At 37.5% G+C, this 27246-nt stretch overlaps 1 protein-coding gene across 5 annotated transcripts in view; it reads left to right on the forward strand.

Moving 5' to 3' along the window:
- Positions 1-27246, forward strand: part of NIPBL (NIPBL cohesin loading factor) — a 170848-nt gene that overhangs the window by 101726 nt on the left and 41876 nt on the right. For 3 of the 5 annotated variants that reach the window (XM_075021387.1, XM_075021386.1, XM_075021388.1), the window contains 2 exons: positions 5890-7461; positions 24239-24421. In XM_075021387.1, the coding sequence (XP_074877488.1) occupies positions 5890-7461; positions 24239-24421 (1755 nt within the window). Of the gene's footprint in view, positions 1-1869; positions 3388-5889; positions 7462-24238; positions 24422-27246 lie in introns of those variants that run through there. The other 2 variants (XM_075021390.1, XM_075021391.1) reach the window with 2 other exon arrangements.

Raw genomic sequence — 27246 nt, forward strand, 5'->3', positions numbered from 1 at the left:
TTGCACAGTGATCAGAAGTTTGATAGTCTTCTAAGGGATTGCTAAAAGTTAGCAGCTGTTTCTGTTCAAATTCTCAGAAATCTCTTGCCCTGCAGCAGCTGGAAGCCTCTGGTCTCTACTTTGGAGACTTTGGAATTACATTATGTTCTATAAAGCTTCCTGTACCAGATTCATGAGTGTACTTTCTTAGTTTCTTCTGTAGGGGAGCAAGCAGTAAGAATAAAATTTTTGACCTGTGTTTGCTGAATCTCTCCTTCAAGAGGAGGAGCAGTACTGTTTGCTGAATCTCTCCTTCAAGAGGAGGAGCAGTACTGTGGCAATCTCTTCTACTGATTGGAAGAGTTCTCTTTGGTTGTTCAATTCTTTGTTTATTGGAATGTGGCTTTGGGGGGAGACCAGGTGAGAGCAAACTCTCATGGTCCATAATACTGAATGTTCATGAAGGATTAGAAAGATAAGAATGGATATTTGCCCTCACTCCATTGACAGGTCATCCATCAGTACCATTAAAGTAATTTTAAACCTTCCTTGTATCCAGATTAGATTGATTAGGTTAGATTCTTGTCATCTACAGCATACTGTTTGTTGGCGGGGCAGGGCGCTTGGACAACTTTGAAGAGATCTGTGAAAAATAACTAAGAAAAGAAAACAGTTGTCAGTAAACAAAGGTGTATTATTTAGACTTATAGTTATGTGTTACCTGTTAAAATTCCTGATCTTGATGGTTAGCTTAAATAAGATAAGCTTGTAATTGGCCTCTAGCTGACTTGTCTCTGATGTTGTTAAAAAACAGAAGATTTGCCAATAAGTAATAATTGCTTAGGACTGGTATATCTGGTTTAAATTTATTCATTGCTGATTTAAATAATTCAAATAAGTGGTATTTGAAGTGAGTGGAGGCATATCCCAGTAATCTCTGAAGAGTGTGAGAGCTTTAAAATATACAACTCTTAATTGTTACACTTTAAAAAAAGAAAGTTTGTATTGGAGTCATCAAAATGGTTCATCCAGAATTTGGCATTAGAGGATCAATCTTCTTTGTGGTTCTGAAGAGGAGTACATTCACATCTAACCATCTTGGATATGAAGTGTCCAACTGAATTCCTTTCAAGATGTAAATGGGGAAGTGATAATTTATCTGTTGTGTCTTCAAGATCCTTCAAGATCATTCAGAAATCTCTGGGTTTTGGAGTCTACCAAACAGTATTAACAGAGTAGAGTGGAGTGTTACCATTCTGCTAAAATGAAGCTTAGCAACCATGTGCATCGTTATTATTTAGACTTGTTACCTTTTCACAGATATTTACAAAAGGCCCATTTCAGTTTGCTAGGACAAGCAGTTCTAGAAGTTTTTAGGTTATTATTCTATTTACTCATTTTTTGAAAGAGTTTAATCTGGGAGTTAGGGCAATCATCAGGTTTGCAAAAAAGCAGTAACATAGGAGACTTCAGCACTAATGGTGTTCTGGCTGCTCTTTGGAAAGATTTCAGGTTAAATGGAAGAATGGAGATACAGCTACCCTCATCCAGTTGCTGTCCCTAACACTTGCTCAGCTTCCAAGCATATCCGTTTTCAGGATGGATATTCGTCAAATCATGATTGACTTGCAGTTTCAGCAGAAATGTATTCAAAGGTATCTGTGGTTATTCCAGTGCAATGTTTCTTGCACAAAGGTTCCATAGTAATTAATTAATTTCTAAAGCTGAAAGTACTCATCATTTTGACAGACAGATATTTCCAAAGGTGAAGGCCACAACCTGTCTCCGGGAATACTGTTCATAAGAGGACAGGTGAGAGATAACTGCCTGGAAATCCAGCTAATCTTTTTTCCACTTCAAATTTGTGGTTCCTGTAATGTTTTGTTTCTTGTATCATGGTGACCCATTCAATTTGACAGAACATCTCTACTATTTTTTAGAATAAGGTAGCTTATGATCTTGCTTTGAGTACCATGATACTGCCTTTTGGTGAGCACATTGCAGTGTAAAGAGAACATCCATGTGAATTTGCCAAGCCAAAATGATGTATACATAAGAGAATAAACTGGGATCAGACTGTGCTCTGAAGTGTCATAAATTTGTTCAAGTATTTGAACAAAGTGTAGATATATTTTGGATCTTTCTACATTCAGGGGCGGGGCTGGGGGAAGTGAATAATATTTCTAAAAAGAAAAGAATCTGAAAACGACAGACTTGGATACCTTATCTCTAATATAGTCAGAAAGCTCTTCTGTGGCTTACTACAAATTTGTTTTATTTTAAAAACTGTTACAAAGAGTGAAGCAAAAAGATCCTGATCATACTTTATTGGTCTCAAGAGAAGTCTGCATGGTCAGAACTGTGGCAAGCTTTGAATCCAGGTCTGCAGTATTTGAAAGTAAAGCATTAGCCTGATATTTTGTCAAAGTCTTAGGTCCTGATAATAACCGAAGTTCTACTATCTGTGGAATGAAGTGGATGAAGCCTGCATACTGATGCCTTGAAGGAAACAAAGTATAGTTGAATGGATATTGTAAAAGTTCCTAAACTCATCTGTTGGTCAAAACCCTTAAGGGGTCTCAGGACTCATGACTTAACAAAGTAGGTGTGTGCAAACTTGCATATGTTTGATTGTAAAAGAGAAGATACGAAGACATCTGTTTTCAGAGGGTAATTGCTCTCTCCTCGCCTCTGATTCTCCATTGATTACTTTCATATAGTTCAAAGTGAGTTCAAGATTTCATAAAGCCCTTGAAGCCCAATGGTGTATTTCAGCTTTCAGATTTCTGCAGCTATCATGGCAACTTAAAAAGTTTTTGTGCTCATCCAGTGGAGTTTTTTCATTATGCTCAATGAAGATAGTGGTACTATATACTCATCCTACCTTTTGTGCCCTAGTTCAACCTGATATTTTCATATACTTGGGCCAGCTTTTTTTGTCCTAGATCCAGAAATCTCATAGAGGCAAACCAGTAATGATCAAGTCTAGTTTTGAGGATCGCCATCAAGCTGCACTGGAAATATGAAGAAATCTGTGACTAATCTGTAACTCTGTCTGCAATCACCTTGCCATTTAGGAGAAGAAAGCTTTGAAAGTGTCCCTTTCTTCTCAGATAAGATGCCAACAGGTTGTGGTTATAATAACTTACTAAAACATCAGTATTCAGTTGTCAAGAGAAATGAAGAAGGTGCATCAGAAGAGCTCTGTATTTAGAGGGAATATGTGTGCCAAGTTGTGATGTGAGCATCCACTTATATGTTCTCAACTTACAATTTGACGTTTTGGATGATGAAGAGCAACAGCAATTTGAGCCTGGTCAGTTACAGAAGTTCAAGCAAGAAAATTGGTCCTACTTGAATTATTTTGGTTGTTTAATCTTGGAGCCTTCAGCATGAGGGCTCTGAAAGGTGAGTTTTGGTTGATCCAGCTACAGCTGTTTAAGGCATCACAGCTCCTGGCCATCTGCCTTGCTCCTATAGGAGGGGTAGCAGAGGGAAACATTTGCTTGTCTCTTAACTGACTTGTTCAGCCTGGTAGGTTAATGAAAACCATCTTTGCTAGTGCCTTAAGGTGATACATTGGACAATGAAACGCACTTGTGGAAATATGAATGCGTGTTCCCTTCTGCTACAGGTGATAACCTCAGTTAAAGGAATGGGGCAGATAACTGATAACAGTAATGTCTTAAAGGCTACTGTTAGATCCACCATCAGAGCTTCACAGGATTTTTTCAGTGTGGCTGACATTTGTGGGTTAAAATGAAAAAGCTGACCGACTTTTTCCTAAGAAAGTTTCTCAATTTGTGTTTCAAAATTTAAAGAGTTTTAATTGAGAAATTAGGTAATGATGCGTGTGGATGTATGTGTATTAACGTATCTGTTTTTTTAAAAAAAAAAAAGTCAAATTTGAAGCCTGGTAGTCTGGAAGCTTCTACGTCATGACCATTCCTAAGACCTGCCATGAAGCTTAGTGAGGTCAAAGCCCTCATAGTCACAGGGAGAAAAAGATTTTTTGTCACTGCATGAAGGTTTAAAAAAATTATATTCTTTTTAATCAGTAGTGTAGGGAAATTAATCTATATAAGTTCTCATTTGAATCCGACAGTTACTGTAGCACAGGAAAAAAAAATCTCCATGCTAAAAATCTGCACCTTAGATTTGGCAAATTTATTTTGCTTCACATGTCTTTCATAAAGTTGGCAGACTTTCCTACAGGTTTTTGTTGAACTTTGAAAAGTTCTTTATTTGCAGTTGACCAGTTTCTGCATGGAGTTTATTGTATCTGTCTCTACGGTCTTCCAGCTATTAAATTTTATACATAATTTTTGAGTTTTAGGAAATTAGAGATGCACAAATAGATTTGAGAATAAAAATGATGGGGAAAAAAGCCTGTTCACATCACTGGCCATGTTACTACTTGTTATTGTCTTCTAATGTTAATTTTGGAGATGATCCTTCAAAGTTTTAATGCTTCTAAATAAGAGTCTTCTACAAATATGGAAGATATTAGAAGTCATGTGTTAGAATTCTGGTTTACAATTTCAGAGGGCGGTGGTGGGGTTTTTTCCCCCCTTGGAATTTATTTCCTATTCCTTGATTACATCCTCCTTGCCATTCATTCTCCTGCTCCCAAAAAGAGACCTGTCTCATTGCATCTGGTGATAAGGCACCATAAATCTAGGCACAAAATAAGTTGTTTTTCTGATATTGCATTTGTGATCTAGACATTTTGACAATAGGTCTACAACAGAATTTCCAACCTATGTTTAGTCATTCCTTAGGCTTGAAGTCATATTCCCTGATTACAGAGAAAGTAATTTTTTTTTCTACATATTACAGAATGTTAGTTGAGAATATAACCCCTAGTGCAGGTAGCGCTTTTGGTTTTCATGGCAGAAATTAATTTTAGTTTACAGTACCATGTTGATAATATGAATAGGTTGTAGTTTAAATGAATAGAACATACTCTTTTGGATACTTCCATGTGCTTCTCATTTCTATGAATTCTACCAAATTACAGGGTTTGTGGTTGGCTCACTTTATTTTTCTGTATTCTACTCTTAATGATTTTTTTCAGTATAAACTGAAAGGCTTGTTGATTGCAGAGTCAAGCTCTTGACACTACATAAAATTATCACTGAACTTTTCATTTAATCCATGAAAAGCATCATGATTGCAAAGGGAAGATACTCAAGCTTTTAAGTGTTTAGTGTGTCCCCCCCTGATACGTATGTGTTACAGTATAGACTCCAACTCTTGGTATACTGCTTTGCTTTAAGGAGAAGCATGGAGTGTTGGAGTTATTTTAATCATTTTTGTTCATTGTTTGTGTGTTCCCTGGCTAAAATATGTGTGAAGTCCAACTGATGCACTGAACCAAGCAGGGAGAACCTCTGTCTTAATCATTGCAGATCCTTGCTTAGTTCATGTATAATGAAGCAGGCTGAATCTGCAGAAGAGAATCTTTTATAGTAGTATTCCTCAAAAAGCAGTTTGCGGAGGTACACCTTAACTTTGTCTTTGCAGACTTTTGCTTCAAGCGTAATTGATTAGTTTGAGGTTTTTTAGTGGGTGTTTTTTTTTTTTTGATCTTTATGTATTGCAGCTGCTTTATTAGGTGCTTCTTTTGGGAATTATACAGGAATTTTGATTTCATATGTTTTGAGGGTGGTTTTATTTAATGATTAATTGGCACCTGTGATAGACTGACAATGAATGGTAGTCTGAATAGATTGAAAAGTATTAGCTAGAGAAGTTCTGTTCTTGCTTTTAAATTAAATGGATTTTGTTCTGCGTGCACATACATGCTGAGGAGGATTAATTGGTGGGAGTGGAGAGGAACGGACATTCTTGCTTGGACATTTACCAGTCTATATATATAATCTGTGATTTTTCTTTTTTAACTTGCAGATAAGCCTCTGAAGAAGCGAAAACAAGAAAATAAACCACAGGAGGTTGGAGGTGCTACTGGAGCAAATAGAGCAGCTTCTCAGGAGACAGGTTCTGCAGGAAATGGGGCAAGGCCAGCATTGATGGTTAGTATTGATCTGCAGCAAGCAGGAAGAGCAGACTCTCAGGCAGCAGTAACTCAGGATTTGGACACCATCAGAAAACCTGAAGAAATTAAGCAGTATAATGACGGGTTTATGTGTGTTCCCCAAGAAGACAGTGTTGGAGTTCTTAAATTCAAACCTGAAAACCATCCTGAGATTTTTAGGAAAAAGTCAGACTTTGAGGGTCAAAAGACAGATATCCAGCAAAATGAAAACAGACAAATGGAATTTCAGCAAAATGAGAGCAGACGGTTGGAAAGTAAACACAATGAGAATAAACAGTTAGAAGCTAAACATGAAAGCAAGCATGAAAGCAGACAAATGGAAGTGAAACAAAATGAGAACAGACAGACAGAATCAAAACAAAACGAGAGCAGGCAAATGGAGATGAAACAAAATGACGGAAAACAAAATAATGGCAAACAGGAAATAAGGCAGAGGCCTGAAACACCAAAACAGAAGAGTGAAGGCAGGCCTGAAACGCCAAAACAGAAGAGTGAAGGCAGGCCTGAAACACCAAAACAGAAGAGTGAAGGCAGGCCTGAAACGCCAAAACATAGACATGATAATAGGAGGGACTCCAGTAAACCATTGTCAGATAAGAAAATTGAAATACCTAGGCATAAACTAGATGTGAAATCTGATCTTTCAAGGGTAAAACCTGAAAGTAGATCTGATCCAACAAAACAAAGGCCTGATGGGCGTTCAGTTTCTGATACACCGAGACGTGACCATGATAGCCTTAAACAAAGGTCTGAGGACAGGGGGGAGTCAGAGAGATACAGAGGAGATCCATCCAAGATTAGAAGGCCTGAATATTTGAGATCTTCAAACAAAAATGAACATGATTCTAAGCATGGTATTAAATCTGATGGTTCAAAACCTGAGAAATTTGAAAGGAAACATAGGCATGAGTCTGGTGAATCAAGGGAAAGGTTTTCTTCTGGGGATCAGAAATCAAGACCTGACAGCCCTCGTATTAAACAGGAAGGTAAAGGAGATTCTAGTAAATCAAGACCTGATAAACCTGGTTTTAAATCACCCAACAGCAAGGATGAACGAAGGACAGATGGTAATAAGAGTAAAGTAGATAGTAATAAAGCACATGCTGACAATAAAGCAGAGTTTCCCAGTTATTTGTTGGGAGCAAGATCTGGCGCATTGAAACATTTTGTCATTCCAAAAATCAAGCGTGATAAAGATGGCAATGTTACTCAGGAGTCAAGGAAAGCTGAATTTAGAGGTGAACAGAAGGACAAAGTAGAGAAGATTGGGCTAGTGGAAGATCTAAATAAAGGAGCTAAGCCTGTAGTTGTCCTTCAAAAGCTTTCTTTGGATGATGTGCAGAAATTTATTAAGGATAGAGAAGATAAATCAAGGGGCTCTTGTTTTAAGCCTAACAAGAACAAGTCATCCAAATCTAATAAAGGTAAGATTTTTTTATTATTAATTGCATTGTATCTTTTACACTCATGTTCTTTTAGATTTGCTACTTCTGTGGTTAGAAATTAAATGCAAACATTTGATAGTTAGTTTATATACTTGCTTATTTGGTGATTATGGGGAACAAAATTAAACTCGTCTATGGGCTCGTCATTATTGGAAATCTTGCTACGATGTACATGAAATGATTTATTTACTCCCAGGAAAGTACCTAATGTGGGAACACTTAAGTGGCCTTAAGGTGTATTTCAGCTACATTGGTTTAACCTGGTAATTTGTCCAGTGAAACATAACTGCTGTACATATGATGGTTTAAGTGTGTCTGTATAAGATACTGGTACTACTGTAACTAAATCAGTGTAGCTGGAGTGGTGGCAAATACTATGTATACAAGCCCTAAGATTCTTTTGTATTTTTAACTGGAACTGAAATGTGGTTTTCCAAGGCAAGTTTTCACATGATGCGATAAGAATGCGGTTACAAAGTCCTATCTGCCTCTTTTACACTATAAACACAAGTCTGTTGAGGAGCCTCCATGCTTGAGGCTGTGTGACAATAAGCTGACAAAAAGGTTCTGTCTTTAGGAGAATTCAGACATCATTGGTTCTAGGGTCCACTGTATGCAGAGAGAGAGGAAAAGAACTGGTAAACAGTTGGCTGGCATTTTCAATTTAGTAATATGGACAGGAAATAATTCAGAATAGTTTGTAGGTTTGATATTTGATTGATTGTCTCTTCTGCGCATTTAACACCTTTTTTGTAAGACTGCTTTTCTTCTTGGTGCTCTAATTTGGGCTTTGGTTTCAGACTGAAGTAGATCATTTCAGATTGTGAAATCGATGTTACTGACTGTTTAGGGTTCCTTTCTTTTTTAATGTTTAGCATTTAAAGCATTTAAATTTCTTACATAGTTATGTTTATAGAGTTGTCATGTCTCAAAATAGACAAATCAAGTGGCAGGGGAGAGGATTTCAGCTGTATGCAGGATGATTTATGAATGCAGTTCCAGGTATATCATGAATTCAAGATTAAAATATTTTCTTATGCAGTTTATCTAATAAGAAATATGTAGAAATCATCTGTTTGAATGTATAAGTGTTTATGTGCACATGTACAGAGGTGATATCTGTATAATGAAATTATTGTACTATGTCTGTTCTAGCTACTAACCTGTTTGTATTAACTCTTAAAGATGTAATAATTCAGGACATGTATTACTTATTTGTAAACAATTAGCCTCCTTGTTAATTATTTTGACTTTATCCTGGAAATATGGACCTTTCCCCTGTCCCTCTTTGAGGTTCTGAACAGGCAAAATTTCCATTTCTAATAATAGGTTTCTAGAGTTAGACATAAATTATGACATCTTTATTGTCAGTTTAGTCTAAGGATTTCAGATGAAACCTTCATGTTCTTGATAGGGAATACTGAAAACCTTCTGACGGAACTCAGCTCTAGTCTGTGAAGGATAGATTTTGAATTCACACAATTCTATGTGCAGAAAATCAGTAATTTTTAGAGCCCTCAGAGCCATATACAGTGCATGTATGCTTTCTAAAATGTTTCTGAAGTACTTGTAGTCTGTATTGTATGTGGTTATTTATATAGAATTTTTTAGAAATGTGTAACAGTTTTAATAACGCTTGTCTGATTGGTATGACTCCAGTAGCTGTGTCACACATGAGCAACTCATTAATTTTAAAGTCAGGCTTATAACTTTCCTGCAATGTTTTTGTGTATTTTTTGTTTTCTGAATTCATGTATTTTTTACATGCTCTCAGGTAACTTGGGACATATTTTCCAGGGAAAGAAAATGTTTGAATCTGGTATTAGTGGTTTTGCTGTGGTATTCAGAAGAAGGTTCTTACAATGATACTAGAAGTAGGTTTTGTGGGAAGAATAATGTTGTAACTATGTTTCGCTTACAAATCAAGTTTTGAGTGTTCAGCCAGGCAGGTTTTGTAGAAAGTATCTTTGAACTTAAGATTTTTCATGTGTATTTTTAGCTTTACATTTCTTTTGCCCAACTTCCTGGTAACTTACTTCCTAGGATATATTATGCTAAATAACTAGGTGAACTCCAGTGTTTCAAAAGCTTCATAATTTCTAAAGCTATCTCTTCATAAGCCAAAAGTGTATTTGTCAACAACTGACTGATACAGAAAATATTCATGCCATCGCCACAGTGTCCTCACTCCAGTTGATATAAATAGTATTCACTGTTTTACTCTGTGCCATTTTCAGTTACAAACATTTTAATACACTAGGAAATATAATTTTCATAAACATTCTTTCTTTACTTCATCCTATATTTCTTAAAAGATTGTAGCAAATATTTTCTAGTGTTGCCTTTTAGCATCATTATTCCACTTCTTACATCCTTATTCCATGTAGCTTAGTATATTTTGCTTTATCTTTCCTTACTTTAATTCATTGTATTTCTTGTGCTTTGTTTTTGCTTTATCATCCATCCATCCCCCAAGAAAATGTCTTTTCTTGCCTTTGTCACGTACAACGTCATTGCTATGATTATCTGAAATCCAGTTTAAAATAGGATTAGTTCAGCTAGTTCAAAACACTATTTAGATAGTCATTTTGTCTTAAGGGACTAATGGCCATTCATTATAAAACTCAGTGAAATTGACATGTTTTAAGCTAAAATTAATACTTTGCAAACTGGAAGTCTATATAACTTTTTACAATGTTTCAGTAAATTTGAAATTTGAAAATCATACCTTTATTGTGCATGTGGATAAGCCTTGTATTGTACTGCAAAAAGACAAAGTAATATTTTAATCAAATTTTATAGACAGGTTTGAAATTTTGTTATTATATGAATGGGAGGGATAGCCGTAGTATGTGACTGTTAATATTGAATCATTCCAACAGTCTCTTTTGGCATTTACAAGAAAGAAGTGACTTTTTTCTCTCTTTCCTGATCTTTGAGCATTTTTCTGAAAGATTGACTCTAGCTCACAGGAAAGTTATGGAAATTTTTTTCATAATATTTTTGTTAAGGGGTCTTATGGTGGAATTTTGTGGCCTGTTTTGTCTGGGTCAGAATGAATTGTAACACTTTTCTTCTGATTTTAACATCCGTGAATGCCTTTATCCTGGATTTAATACAAATGTGTATTGTTGGGGGATCCATGAAAATTTTCCCTTTGAGTTTGTGCCTGCAATGAGGAGGTCATGTTTCCTATCCTTTCTTTTCAGAGCCTCAGTGAATACCTTCTGTGCTGTTTCTTAGAACTATACTGATCAGCTATGTTGGGATGGGAGCTGTTAAGTTTCACAGTTACCGCATTCTGAACAAGATAAATTTTCCTGTGTTAAAGTATGAAACAGATATGAGTAATGAGAGGTACTGTAACTCTCTGTATAAGGAGATGTCTGACTTGGTTTATAATATGTTTGAAGGATTGCCTTTCCAAAATAAGTATGATATATGTAATGCAAGTTTTAGTTCTAGGAAATAAGTGTGTGGTTTTTAAGACTTGTGCAGAAACACCTTTTGGGTCTTCCAGTACCACCTGAAAAGTGTTGTTCAAAAAAAAAATTAAAAAATCTGATCTGAATGCTAGTCCTTCATTGTGTAGATTGTTATAGGATTCCATTATCTGTACAACACAGAACTTAAACACAGGGTTTTGTTGTGCACTACAAGTCTTATTAAATATACTATGTTCTCTGCTGCTATGATCTGAAATTGGAGTGAAAATTTGGCATTTCTTCAAGGGTGCTCTTCATATGTATTGTTACAGAATCAGCTAAAAAATTTCCTGCTTAATCATCTTCATGTTGTAGAGTTAAAACAATGCTTCTAGATTTTTCTGTGTTCTGTGCTTGTGTGGTTTGTTGTTTTTTTGTGTATTGTGCGGGTTTTTTGTTTGGTTGAGTTGTGGGGTTTTTTGTTTCTTTGTTGTTTTTAATTCCAGGTGACTTTTTCAGAGCCTATAGTAACTATAATTTGGCATTTGTGTAACATGATGGTCCATCTTTGAGTTCTAGCACTTCTGGAAACAGTCTCACTTATGAAGCAGAGTAATCAATTAGGTGCTTATCTTCTAGGTTGGAGTGACGAGAAAGGGGGTATTCGAGGAGGAAAAGCTGTATCCAGATTCTGTTGGCTCAGTGAGCCAACTTGTGATGCCTCTCACAGATTTCTAGCTAGCACAGCAGAGCTACTCACTAATACTTTCTGGTACAGCTGAAAACTGTGGACAAAAAGGGAGTATAAATTTTGAACAGTTGTTTAAATCCTTCATGTATAGGACTTCTATAAGGACAAAATTGGCAAAACTTTGAGAAAAATAGCTTCTGCATATTAACACATCAGGTAAATTTTAGAGTTCACTGAAATTTATTTCCGAAATAAGTCTCTTGATGCTGAAACAGACACACTGTTGTACTCATTGAAATCTGTGGGGCAAGCAGCTGTGCTGCAAGGAAATAACTGGAATAAAAACATATTTCCATTGAACAGGAAAAGGCTGCAACTTGGCTTGCTTACTGCAGATTATGCTTTTGTAAAGATTACCATTGTGAAAGCCCATAATTCCACAAATCTGAAATTTGAAATCACTGTCTTGGAGTTCCTGGTAGCAACCATATTTGCATGTGGGAAGGCCAGAGTAATAACCCACTAAGCATCTTGCACGTGCATGCACCACCAGGTGGATCAAGCATGTGAGAACTTTCCCTGAAGTTCTACAGAAAATTATGCCACATTTCAGAGAAAAAAAGGATTTATTTCATGACTTACAGCAAGAAGTTTATAATGATTCTTCTCAGCTGAAGTCTTTAAAGTTTCTCTTAAACTCTAAATTTAACTGGAATTTTATAAAAAACCCATCAGGTTCATAAGGCTAGAAGAGGAGCTGGCTGTCCCTCATGGCATTAGAATTATTTAAAGATATGTTGGGTTTGCAGAGGATCCATTTTAATATACACCTTGTCCATTTAGCCCTGATTAATTTTTTTTTTCTCCTTTCTGGATTGAACAGGTTCACAGTTTGAAAAATGTTTCAGGCATTGTTTAGTCAAAAGCTGAAACCAAACTACATATAACGCCTTAAATCCTATTGTGGTTTAACCCCAGCCAGCAACTAAGCATCACGCAGCCGCTCACTCACTCCACCCCCCACCCCCCCACACCCCCCCCCGAGTGGGATGGGGAAGAAAATTGGGAAAAGAAGTAAAAGTCATGGGTTGAGATAAGAATGGTTTAATAGAACAGAAAAGAAGAAACTAATAATGATAATGATAACACTAATAAAATGACAACATTAATAATAAAAGGATTCTAAAGTACAAATGATGCACAGTGCAATTGCTCACCACCCGCCAATCGACACCCAGTTAGTCCCCGAGCAGCAATTCCCCCGTCCCCACTCCCCCCAGTTTATATACTGGGCAGGACGTCCCATGGTATGGAATACCCTGCTGGCCACTTTGGGTCAGGTGCCCTGGCTGTGTCCTGTGTCAACTTCTTGTACCCCTCCAGCTTTCTCACTGGCTGGGAATGAGAAGCTGAAAAATCCTTGACTTTAGACTAAACATTACTTAGCAACAACTGAAAACATTAGTGTTATCAACATTCTTCTCATATTGAACTCAAAACATAGCACCAGCTACTAGGAAGACAGTTAACTCTATCCCAGCTGAAACCAGGACACCTATAGTCTAGGAAAATCTTATTTCTCTAGCTTGCTTTGCACTGGAATGGATCATTCCTACTTGCAGGTTTTTTTTAGGTAAGGTGTGTCCATTCTATCCCAGAAAGTATGTTGGGTTTTGTATGGGCATTATACATACTCTCTGGGGCGTTCGGTTTTGGTGCTAGTTTTTCAGAAGTAGATGTTGGATAAACTGGTATTGGTAGACAGCAGGGATTCAGCTATTGCACACTGGAGTCCTTTCTTGTGTTGATCTGTTACCAGTACAATAGGAGACATTTTCAGCACAGTGCTTTGTCTGGTGGCTGCTGTAGTTATTTCCTACTTTAGTCTTTGCCACTAAGGTAAATATTCCGATTCTTGCTCTCATAGCTGTTTTCTCTGAGTAGTAAGAGTGAGCTTCAAGTGTTGCACATCTGGTTCTTAGCAGCAGTAATAAACTTCACCAAACCCCCTAGTTTCATTGTACTTTGGTACATCCGAAATATGATGCTTTGTCTGTTTGGAGATTTAGGAGTGCATTGTTTAATTAGTTCATTTTTGAAAAATTACTTTGGCATATATAAGTGATAGAAATTTATTACCTAATTTGTCAGAGCAATTTGTTGTAAGTCTGAAACTGCCTTTGGTTTGTGGATGTGGATTCTTGATCAGGTTCCTCTTACTTCTGGGAATACCTACGGCTATTTTGCATAAATAATTTTTGCAACAGTGCATTGCAATATGTAAAACTATGGGCCAGCAATTTGTCTGACGTCGGTTACAATGTGCAATGCAGACCTATTCTGTGTATAAGTATCTAAAAATGGATGTTATTTCTTGGCTTATGTGCAGGGATACGTGCTCAAAATTTTTGGTTTCAATTTTCTTCTAAACAAAGGGTAAATTTGGCAAAATACAAATAGGGGAAAGCCTCACATTTGCTTCTAGTAAATAAATTTTTCTGTTGCTTGACATTTTCAGCTGTTTTAGGTGACTGGTTTTGTGTAAGAAAATTTAAACTGTTTACTTGAAATTTGGTATTTATTTTTGCTCCGTGGGAACATTACCAATGAACAGAAAAGAACAGGATCAGACCTTTTTTGTTCCTCAAATTACTGAACTGCTGTTTGCATCAAATAAATGTTCCTTAAATATACAAATTGTTTAATTATCTTCTGAGGAACTTTCCTGTAGTATTCTATATTAAAAGCTAAAACATCAGCAATCTTTTGTTGTTGTTGCTTATGTAATTAAGTTACTTTGAAGAAGCAAAATGAGAGTAGCTTCATGTGGTATTTTCAATGATACAGGCTGAGAATGTTTCCATGATAGAGTGAGGTAAAAGCAGATCTTCTTGATGTGCCTATAGTTACAGATCAGGTATAAATCATGGCATTTGTTTTGCTTATTCTCTGCAAAGGTCTTGATTGTATTATATTGCTTATACAGGAGTTCTTTTATGAGAAGAAAAATTGAGGTGTAATTTGATTTTATTTAATGAATGTCCTTTTTCTTAGGTGAGGCCCAATGGCTCAATTTTTAAATTAATCAGAATACATGGCTGGGAAAATGCATCAATCATAAATTTCAGATTCCCAACATCAATAGTAACAGAAAATTGCATGCTATGTTTTGTAACTGTACAAAACACCTTAACTTTTTAATACAAAAAATTGAGTTGGCTTAAATTTCAATGCATGTGTTCAAAAGCATTGACAGTTAAATCCAAAAGCAGTCCCCTGACACTGATTCATAAAAGTAAGGGCGTTTGTGCAGCACTGCATTTATTTAAATTACTAATCTTACTCCATTTTACTCTGAGTACTGCTATATTTTTTATGAAGTATCTTGTAGAACTAAACTGCTCTAGCCTCCTTTTATTGATTTTTATATAGACAAAAAGCCAGTGAAGAGCAATAAGGAATAAAATAACTTGTGGCTATAGTTGCCACAGCAGTCAGAGAGCTTGAGGAAATCATTGATACTGACATAAACATGAGTTCTCTTGGCATCTTCAGAGAGTGTGTGTTGGGTATATTCCCCACTCTCTGCCTGGATCTTTCAGGGTACCCTTTGGAAATCTCTTTCCTCCATCAGAAAATGTTTCTTGCTTTTGAGAGTATTTTGTACTGTTGTAAAATCCTTTTTGAATTTGTGCTGCTTAGCCATGGGCAATGATGACCTCTACTGTATCATGGAATTATTCTGTTGCTGTGTCCAGATTCTTCTCTGACCCACCAACCTGGCTGCATCCCATTTTTCAAGGCCAGAGCTAAGGACTGGAATATAAGCAGGGAGTTTGAACCTCTTCTTTTGTTTAGCCCAAGGCTGGGACTCTTCCCTTTGTGCCAGTATTGGGGCAGGTGAGGAAAAGTTATTTTGAAAGATATGTTCAAGCAGGTTCTATGGAATGATATAGGACATACTTCTTCCTAACACTGTTTCTCTCCCTCCTGCCAAATTCGTTGCAGCAGGGAGTCGTATGGGTGCAGTCCCTTGGGTGGTTGTGAGGGCATCTCAGTCTCCCACCCTCTTTCTGGTGTGTGTGTTTGTGTGAGCTGAGCTCAGGATCCTTTCATGGATATAGTCAAAAGCTGAGGGTAGGGGGCTCAATAGAGGGTTATATCCTGCTTATAGGATGTAGCTGTATATCCTTAATAACTTTAAGTCAGAGAATGGGAGAGGAAAGAGCAAAGCCACTGGAGTTAATACACTACTTCTCATGTTATTTTCACCAGTATTCATCTGATGGTGTGTTTTTCAGCTGATGACGTGTTATTGAGATAAAAGTGGAACTTTCGTCTTATGAGCAGGTGTACCTTCCTCATACCTTAAATTCCTCTTTGAGAAAAGGATTGCAATTTCCCTGTCTTTCCCCTTCTGTTCTTGAAACTCTCTGGGACACAGAATTATTTGGAGGAGTGTGAAGCTGGTGAACAAGGGACTGTGATCACCAAGGATTCAGTGCACCATATAAAGAACATAGTGGACCATTTTAAGGGAGAGCCTGGTGGAAAGGATATCGTTACATTTGCACACTGAGAGACAGACAAAAATTTTCAACTTTAACCAGTAAGCTGTTCATCCATCACAGGTAGTCATGTGGCCCTTTGCACTGTAGTGCTGCCCGAGTGCTATATGTAACAATACTTAAGTATTTTTAAAGGATGTTTATTTTCCAAACGTCTTTATAAAGCAGGGAAGTACTTCTATCCCCTCTTTTTTCTTTTAGTTCTTTATCTAAAATAGAACCTTATCTGCATGAGTGCTTGTAGTAGAATTAATCTGTGAGTCTATGCTGTTGTAGTTACAATGACATGGCTTTCCAACAAGAAGGTGGCACTCTTGTTAGAGTAAGAGTGTATTTTACTTGATTTAGCACAGAGTTTGAAGGTTGGTTGAGGTAATCCAGAGAGAAACTGCTTTCCTTCCTGTATGTGTGTCAGATATAGGAGGTTTTATCAGTGTAGTTATAGTGGTGACCCAAAATTACTTGCGAAAGTTAGACAGTAAGCTGGTGATGCATAAGGGAGGAACATCCTCTATCAAATGCACAGAAAGGACATGTAAGGAAGGTGAGCTTGGCATCTCTGGAATAAGAGCAAGACTGGATATACTAGTCATCAGTAAGATAGGAAAGGTCCAGTACCAGGTAATGTCTTCTGTGACAAAAAAAGAGCAAGAGGAGGGCAAGATTGAGCTGCAATCTGTAGGTTTTTATTTTTAATGTCAATATGAAGATGTGTGGCAATTCATTAGTGTAGAAGTTCAAGAATGTGGGGAGTGGTTAAACTTAAATTTTGAAAGGTGTGGTGGGTTGACCCTGGTTGGATGCCAGGTGCCCACCAAAGCTGCTCTATCACTCCCCCTCCTCAGCTGGGGGGGAAGAAAATATAACAGAAGGCTCGTGGGTCAAGATAAGGACAGTTTAATACAGTGATAGCAAAGGTCGCACGTGCGAAAGCAAAGAAAAAAAACAACTGATGTTATTCTCTACTTCCCATCAGCAGGCGATATCTAGCCGCTTCTCGGGAAGCAGGGCTTCAGTACGCGTAGTGGTTGCTCCGGAAGACAAAATGCCCCCCCTCTGTCTCCCTTTACTTAGCTTTTATATCTGAGCTGACGTCATATGGTATGGAATATCTGTTTGGTTAGTTTAGGTCAGCTGTCCTGATTGTGTCCCCTCCCAAGATCTTGCCCTGCCCCAGCCTGCCATTGAGGGGAGGGCAAAAATGTTGGGGAGACAGCCTTGATGCTGTGCCAGCACTGCTCAGCAGTAGCCAAAACACTGGTGTGCTATCAACACCTTTCTAGCTACTGATGCAGGGCACAGTGCTATGAGGGCTGCTGTGGGGAGTATTAACTCCATCTCAGCCAGACCCAATACAAAAGGCTTAGAAGTGCAAAGTTAAGATTCATATCCTCACCCCAAACAAGTGTCACCGTTCCGTCTTAGACCCTTGTGTGTTCTTTTATATAATGTCTTGATAGTTGGAAGAAAGTGGCATTTTAAAATACAAGATATATAGAGAGATTACAAATATGAAATTGCATGAACTGCAGTTTTGCTTATTGCAAACTATTAGCACACAGAAATGGAAAAAACAATATTTATGGGAGGCTAATTTATGCAAAAGACTTCTTTAACATAAACCTCCATTTTGAAATGAACTTCAAGAGCATTTTGTCTTCAAGCCCTTGTTCATTTGTCACAATAGATGCAGGTACAAACAGGCCATTTTGATGTCACAAGTATTTTAAAAGTAACCATATAAGCAAACTGATATGGATTGTTTTGCTCTGTATTAACTGTATTGTATAATTATGGAAGTAGCAATTCAGAGTCTGGGTTTCTAAATGTGTTTGAGTCTTGATGGCTTGTTAGTTCATATGAAATTGCACCAAAATGTATACAATACATCTGTTTTCCATAGTTTGGAAAGCAAAGATAAATCATTACTGAGAAGATAACTGAGTTTGTTAGTGCTATTTTGATTTTATGGCATGAATGGCCAATCTGATCCTGGAAAGCTGACCTAAGCATCAGCAAGCATCATCCCCTTTTCCATAGCTGCTTGTCTGAAGTTGTTACAACAAGCCAGGTGAAACTAATGTGAACACACTTGTGTCAAAAAATAATTGTGCTGTCCATATTGAATGGATCCAGTAAAAGTCCATAATGATGTTACCTTTTTTTTTTAATGTTCAACCTGTCTTGAAGGCATTCGTCTGCTTGGATCAGGGAGATCTATTTGACTTGCAAATTGAAGGCAAAGTGATTTGGGATCCTTCTAAAGATTAGATATATGTAAATATTAGCTGAAGTTAAAGACTGTTCTATAAACTTGACACTACCCATCAAGTTACGAACAAAAAGCAATGCTTAACTTTGAAGCAGATCTGTGCCTTTCCATTCTTTTTTTAAGCCATATGTGAAGAAGGGAGAAATGTAGAAATGTTTCTACTAGAAATGGCAAAACCCTTTGAAAAGCTTCCCAGGTTAAAGCAGAATATGGGAGGAAGCTTACAGACTGATTTATTTTTAGCTAAGATTCTCTGACTGATCTTTAGCTGCATTATATATTGTCAAGAACTGCTTGGTGGGAAAGCAAGTATCTTGATGGTCAGTGCATATTCAGTAACAGCTGAAGATTCTTGAATGCCTTCTCTAAGAAATATTCCAATAATGGTAATCAAACAAAAACAAGAACTTGTTCTTCCTCCAGCAAGCAACTAGTACATAAGTCGTGGACAGCATTGCGTATGTGTGGAGAAGCACTGAAGAAGTGGCTCGTCATGTATGCAGTTCTTTGAGATGAATTGTTCTTACAGCTGTTCTGTGACTTGCCCTTCAGTTTCATTCATGTGGAGTTTGTTAGCATGCTGTTCTTTACAGCAAGAAAAAGATTTTGTTATGATGGTACTTCTGGATTTTTTGTTTGTTTTAATAGTTGCAGCAGCTTTGAGAATATGTGTAAGTGATATCTGAAGAACACTGTTGCCTATAGTCCATTTCAGGCATATTGTGTGCACTGATCACACACATTGCAAAAAATTGAGTTATTCCATCGATGAGGACAGTTCTTCAGAAAGCTAATTTATTGGGGCATTCTTACTAACTTGTGGAGTAACTTCTTAGTAAAGTTACTTTCTCCTTATCTATTTAAAAAGCCATGCAAACTAGAGGTAAATGTAACTGATTGAAGGGGAAACACAAAAGTAGGTACCAAGTCTTAGCAAACTTATCAATGAAATTGAAAAAGTGAAGGTGATCGTACCTATTTTTGTAGATACTTTTGAAGGGGTTTGTGTTGTATGTTCTTTTAATTGTTTTCGAAAAGTATCCCATAAACTGAAAAGGCATTAGCATGAGTTTTATAACCTAATGTTTGTTGCCATATGACTGGATTCTTACGGTGAACTGATTCTCTCAAGTAATTCTTTACTACCCTGAACAAATAAACAGTACCTTAGTTATAAAATATGGAGCCATAAAAGAAGGAATTTAGTAAGATGTGTCTAGTGAAGATTGGGTTGCCCTGACTCAACATAGCATAATTAGTAGAGTAAAATAAATATTATCAAGCTCTTGACTGGAGTCCTACAGTATATAATAACCCTGCAATTCTTCAGAAAGGATGGGGAGTCCTTTTCCATGTGTATCAGAATGGTTACATGTGCAGTCACGCTTAACTCCTTTGTACTGCATGAGTAAAACTCAGTTTAGATTTGGTTATTTACAATCCTCAGCAGCTAGGGAAACTGGGTGTGCGGCACACTTGCTCCAGGGAACATTGTGACAGAAACAAAAACTTTAAAGATAGCTTATAGAGAACTTTACAGTAATTCCATTTGTTCTCTTTTCTGCTGTTCCATACTTGAATAGAGAAAGCTTTACATATTCCCTAATAAAAGAAATAAGGGTAAACTTACACTGTCATCTGAAATATCTGTAACAGGAGATAGTGCAATTCCAAGCATTAGTTGAATTTAGCACTGTAGACCATATAAAAATTGGAACTTTTGAGAAGGAAATAAAGATTTTTTTTTCCAAATATTTAAAGTAGTTATGATTGTCATCCAGTCAGCTGTTGGTATACACAGAGGAACTGATCTGCCCATGCTACCATATTTCTGCCTATCTTCAATCAAGTGCCAAGCCTGCAAAGAATAATTACGTCACAGCAGCATGGTCCACCACACAGTGAAATGTTTTCTAGCATTTTTGAAATCAGTGTTGAGAATTTAGGTAATTTTGGCATGTGGTGATTATCTAAGGATGGGAACTTATTTGTGTTAAGTAAGAGTGACCACAGCATGGGGGAAGCAGGGACAACTTTTGCTCTCAGTTTTTCTTTATAGGTATTTCCCTACCTCAATTTGAAACCCCCAATATTTTAACTTAAATATTTTTTAAAAATGCATTTAAATGAGGTGACTTGCTGAATGTGCTTGAGAATTACAGAAAAATAATTCTCTGATCATGAGTTTCATTGCTTGTAGGCAATTTTTATGGATGTAGATATATGTGAAACCACTAATATATGAGACTATTTAAAAATCTTGTTGCTGGAAACTATTTTCCATATTAAGGCTGTTCTAATTTCAGTTAAAGCTGTTTAAAGAAGGAGAGAAGAAAAAAAAGAAAAATAGTTATCTTGGATTAGAAGATAGGATATTAGTGTAAAAATTGAAATAAATTTTAGAAAGTTATGTTAGTGATATAGTGAATGCAATTAAAAAGTTAATCCAGGAGATGATTTTTTTGAGGATTGTGTGTGTGTGTGTATAGCAACTGGTAGGTGATTTCCTCTCTTAAAAATACAGTATGATTTGGGAAGGAGAGACAGGATCTCTCAACAAAGATGTTTGTTCTGTTGTTGGAAAAAGGTTCACAGTTTAGTCCAAGAATCATAGAATCCTTTAGGTTGGAAAAGACCTTTAACATCATTGAGTCCAACCGTCAACCCAACACCACCATGCCCACTAAACCATGTCCTGAATTGCCATGTTTACGCATTTTTTTGAACACCTCCAGGGATGGTGACATCACCACTTCTCTGGTCCACTTGTGACCCGCCGCCAACTGGATTTAACTCCGTTCACCACAACCCTCTGGGCTCGTCCATCCAGCCAGTTTTTTACCCAGCGAAGAGTACATTTGTCTAAGCCATGAGCTGCCAGCTTCTCAAGGAGTATGTTGTGAGAGACAGTGTCAAAGGCCTTACTGAAGTCAAGGTAGACAACATCCACAGCCTTCCCCTCATCCACTAGGTGGATCACCTGGTCATAGAAGGAGATCAGGTCGGTCAAGTAGGACCTGCCTTTCATGAACCCATGCTGACTGGGCCCAATCCCCTGGTTGTCCTGCACATGCTGTGTGAGCACACTCAAGATGAACCGCTCCATAATCTTCCCTGGTACCGAGGTCAGGCTGACAGGCCTGTAGTTCCCCGGGTCCTGCCTGCGACCCTTCTTGTAAACGGGAGTCACACTGGCAAGCCTCCAGTCATCTGGGTCCTCCTCTGTTGACCAGGACTGCTGATAAATGATGGAGAGTGGCTTGGCAAGCTCCTCCGCCAGCTCCCTCAGTACTCTCGGATGGATCCCATCTGGTCCCATAGACTTGTGAGTGTCCAGACAGCGTAGCAGGTCATTAACTGTTTCCTCCTGGATTATGGGAGGTATATTCTGCTCTCCATCCCTGTGTTCCAGCTCAGGGTGATGAGTACCCTGAGGATAACTGGTCTTACTATTAAAGACTGAGGCAAAGAAGGTGTTAAGTACCTCAGCCTTTTCCTCATCTTTGGTGGCAATGTTCCCCTCTGCATCCAGTAAAGGATGGATATTCTCCTTGGCTCTCTTTTTGTTGTTAATGTATTTGTAAAAACATTTTTTGTTGTCTCTTACAACAGTGGCCAGATTGAGTTCTAGCTGAGCTTTTGCCTTTCTAATTTTCTCTCTGCATGACTTAACAAGATCTCTGTACTCTTCCTGAGTTGCCTGCCCTTTCTTCCAAAGATGGTAACCTCTCCTTTTTTTTCGTGAGTCCTGGCAAAACTCCCTGTTCAGCCAGGCCAGTCATCTTCCCCAGCGGTTCGTCTAGTGGCTCATGGGAATAGCCTGGTCCTGAGCCTTTAAGACTCCCTTCTTGAAGAATCTCCAGCCTTCCTGGACCCCTTTGCCCTTCAGGACTCTCTCCCAAAGGACTCTTTCAATCAGTGTCCTGAAAAGGCCAAAGTTTACCCTCCAGAAGTCCATAGTAGTGGTTTTGCTGACACCCAGACACACCCACCCACACACCTCACCAAGGATCAAGAATTCTATCACTTCACGGTCGCTAAGCCCAAGATGACCTCCGACCATCACATCTCCCACCAGTCCTTCCCTGTATGTAAACAGTAGGTCTAGTGAGTCTCCTCCCCTGGTTGGCTCACCCACCAGCTGTGTCAGGAAGTTATCTTCCACACATTCCAGGAACCTCCTAGACTGTTTGCTCTCTGCTGTGTTGTATTTCCAGCAGACATCTGGAAAGTTGAAGTCTCCCACGAGAACAAGGGCACACAATTGTGAGACTACTTCTAGTTGCTTGTAGAATGTTTCATCTGTCTCTTCAACCTGGTTGGGTGGTCTATAACAGACTCCCAGCACATTATCTGCCTTGTTGACCTTCCGTCTCATCCTTACCCATAAGCACTCCACCTTATCATCACAATTGTGGAGCTCTGTACGATCAAAACACTCCCTAACATAGAGAGCCACCCCACCACCTCTCCTTCCTTGCCTATCCCTTCTGAAGAGCTTATAGCCATCCGTCGCAGCACTCCAGTCACGGGAGTCATCCCACCAGGTTTCTGTGATGGCGACTAAGTCGTAGCTATCCTGCTGCACAACGGTTTCCAGCTCGTCCTGTTTATTGCCCATGCTGCGTGCATTGGCATAGATGCACTTGAGCTGGGCTATCAATTCCACCCCCAACATTGGCACACCACCCCCAGGCTCATCTCTGGTGAGCCTAGTTTTATCCCCTTCCTGCTTCAAACCTAGTTTAAAGCCCTCTCTCTGACCCCTGCCAACTCATGATCAAGAATCCTTTTCCCCCTTTAAGATAGCTACACTCCATCTGTTGCCAGTAGGCCAGGTGCTGTGTAAACCTTCCCATGATCAAAAAATCCAAAATTCCACCAACGGCACCAGCCTCTAAGCCTCATGTTAATCAGGTGTGTGTGTAATCTTCAAATCTGTGCAATAGTTTGATAAATAAAGATAAGGCATCAAATAAACAAAAACCCCAAGAAATACTTCTGAATTAATTTGGTTTCTTTATGTCAGTTGTAAAAATGTTGACTACAAATCTTCTTAATTCTGACTGCATATGGGTCTAATTGTAGTTTCAAAATGGAATGAGAATGGTGTGATGTTGTCTACCTGTTTACCTCTCTGGAAAAGAAGCCCGATGAGGTCCAGCTAGCTGTTTGTCTATATTAAATAAAAATCTTTCAACTTTGCTTTGTAATAAAATCAAGCAAAAATTTGGGTTACATTATAAAACTACTAGTAGGAGCTAAGAAAAAATCTGAGGCAGAGGTTGGGTTGTCAATTTTTTGGCCTGTGCTTAGGGATAAGACCCCAGAGGTTCAGCCACAGATTGTACCTACTTACTGGGAGAGGGAAGATTACTGTCTTGTCTACACTAAATATGAATGAGAATAAACAGAACTGTTTATGAGGCACAAAGAATCCTTAACTTACCTACACTGTTAGAAAACCTGTTGAATTCAGAGGATGAACTGAAATAAGACCAAATTTTGTGGAAATAGAGCAGGGATATGTTTTAACAAAGGAAATTCACTGATTTGAATTTGTTTGTATTTATATGCCTGACAAAATATTTTATTGAAGGAGATGTGTATGCAGTTTATTATGTTAATTTCCAATTGTAGCATGAACAATAAATGCAACTTTAAAAAGGGCTGTTGAATACATCTAACTGTGGTGTTATTAGTGGATATATTGTAAGCAGTTCCTGAGAAAGCACTGTAGTGTTGAGCTCTTACTTTTATCTTCAGGTTCATATTTGCTCTTCTTACTCTCCATTAATAGGTAGCATAGATCAGTCAGTGTTAAAAGAGTTGCCTCCTGAGCTCCTGGCAGAAATTGAATCCACCATGCCACTTTGTGAACGCGTGAAAATGAACAAGCGCAAACGTAGCACAGTTAATGAGAAACCAAAATATGCTGAAATCAGTTCTGATGAAGACAATGACAGTGAAGAAGCATTTGAATGTAAGTAATACATCGTCTGTTCCTACTGCTAAAGCAAGCTAATATTTTGCTTTTACAAAAATATACACTTTTTTTTAAAGTTGGCTACCCTAAAACATATGAAAAGAAGTTTGCTGTCCTGACAACTACTTGGCCAAGAACCCTTTTTTTTCTTTTAAAAGAAAAACTACTTTATTTTGTCACTGAAGATGAAAAGCAGCTAGTTGTTAAATTTCTTTTCCTAATTACCTTATGGGAAGCCGCTGCCAGGATTTTGCATACAAAGATATGCAAAGAAAAATTTCAGTAAATAAATTTTAAATTATTCTTAGTTTTATTGATAAGTGAAGGATCCCCTCTTGAATTTTTCTGACAGGATAAACTGAGAATATTGCTACCCAGAAGTTTCTTAAAATGTTTCTTCTATTATTTCTCTGGCATATTGCTTGAAAAAGTGGAGTTGCTTTTGATGGATTCTCAAAACACCATTTGCTGCTGATGCTATTCTTGAATTAACTGTTTTCAAAGGAAGAGAGGAAGCTCATAGTTAGAATTTTGTTGTGCAACTGGGTAAAGTTCCTAAGTGTAAAAAAATTGTTATATGCCTCTAAGTTAGGAACCAATTTCCTACTTGATAATAAGAGTATGATTAGCTTGTCTCCATGGTTGTTCAGTTAGCCAACACTGAAAAGAAACTCTATTAAAACTGAGTGAATCAGTTCAGTCTGAGTTAACATCTTAGCTGCGTTACCCATGCAGGGCTACAGAAGTGCCTGTTGCTGTTAATCTGAGAAGACACCTTTCTTACAATGATTATTTCCCAAGTTTAGACTCTTTCCACCGTTGCTTATATAAACATGTTACTGAACTTTTGTAAAACACAATGTTTTGCTTTTTAGTCTTTCTTAGGGTCCAAAAGAGAAAGATCTGTTTGTTCTCCTTTTTAATATGTTTCAAGTTCTCATCCAACAGATATGCAGTGCTTATGTACACATACATGTAAAAATTATAATAGCAATACCTCTGATCCTTATCAAAGAAGCAGAAAAGAATGTCCTTTTGTTTGTTTGTTTTTTCCTTTTAATTATAACTGATGCTGCTTTGAGCATGCGTATGAGGTCTTGAGGTAATTTCTAATTAGTCTTGATTATGGCAAAGGATTACTGATGATTTGCTTCATTCAGGATTCTGTATTCTCTGTTTACCATATCATATCAGCTGTTTATGATGTTAATAATCTGGAACAGTGAATTAAAAAAATAAGTAAGTAAAGCAAAATTATTTAAGTTGGTTGGGAATGGAGAGAATTGTCAAAAATTTCAGATACCTTAATCTACCTGTTATCGACAGTGGCTGTTGAAATTCTTAAATACAAAGTAAAGCAAATTAAGGAAAACTTTCACAGCAATTATATGCTTTAAGGGATTCTAAGTTATCATATCCACTCAAGAGATCTGGGCATCATTCTAAACACTTCAGTGAGGACATCTGGTTTAAAAATAAATTTTCATATTTCTCAAAGGATACTGTAGAACTGAATTGAGTTAAAATGAGACAAAATGATCAAGAGAATGAAAGATTTGTGACAAGTACACTGAACAAATGTGTATTGTTACAAATATGTATTTCAGAATTCTTTTGGTTGTTTAAAATTGAACTTTTAAAAATATGAAATAGTGGTTGTTACAGGAGAAAAGTTTCTTCGAGTATGTTATGAAGGGACATGCCATTAAATGATGAGAAATTAAAAATTGATGAAATCATTCTCTTTCTAGAAGTGCTAAATGTGTTACTGCATAAACGTTTGGCAGAATTCAGAAGGAAATCGGGTATTTATATGCCAAATAGTCTTTATTTATGAGTAAAATCAATAATAACTTTTGAAGTGTTACTCATACTTAAATTTTTAGTCAATTTTACCTACTTCAAAATAAATTTGGTAGAACAGTGATTGTGTTTAGCTGTTCCCATGTTCATCTTATTTGCTTTGCAGAGCCAGCACAACTGTAACACATTCTGTTTTGTCATGCAGCATTGATAAACCCGTCAATTGAAAATTCTGCTGGAGAGCAATATTGGCAGTTACTTTTCTCATGGAGGTGTAGCTGGGGTCAGAATTGGTCCTACAGAGCTTAAATTGATACTGATGTTTTGTAAATTGTGGAGGCAGATGACATCTGCACAAAATACTGTCTCATGGGGGCAAAAGAATCAGTTAAGTTGTGTAAAGTCTTTTCCCATAAAACACTTACTTTCTTCTCCAATACGTTCATTCCAGGTATCTAAGATGGCCCTCCATTTCTTCAATCGCAGTTAATTCTTAACCATTTTAGATGGTGTTAGTAGCTCAAGCATGATGAACATGACTACACTGCCTCCAGAAGCAGTACAGCTCAAAGCCTAAACTGAGTTATTACCTTAAAGACTTGGACAATCTCTGTGCAGAAGTTTTTTACTACATTTTCAGAAGTGGAAGCCCTCTAGGGTGCAGTGCAGACCATTAGTATCGCCTCAGGTTTAATGATTTTTTATTAATTCTGAGCCTGGGCAGACTATTGACTATATCCTGCTACGTATACCAGGTGTGACTATATCATGGTATGTTTCCTATGGTTCTCAATAAAGTGGGGTTGTGGGAAGAAAATTTCAGTTCAGTTCCAGTTCTGTATAAATGCTTAAAGCCATTTTGGTCAGAAACAACCCTATATACAGTCATACCTGTCTAAACTTCAGGAGACTTTGGTAGAGACACACAGATGTCAAGGCTGTTATATGCAGGTTCACAAGCATAAACTCTGCTAGATGTTTTGGAGCTGTTTTGATCTTCACAGCACGGTGGCAGACAC

This window comes from Buteo buteo, chromosome Z (assembly GCF_964188355.1).
Source record: "Buteo buteo chromosome Z, bButBut1.hap1.1, whole genome shotgun sequence".
NCBI classification, from domain to species: domain Eukaryota; kingdom Metazoa; phylum Chordata; class Aves; order Accipitriformes; family Accipitridae; genus Buteo; species Buteo buteo.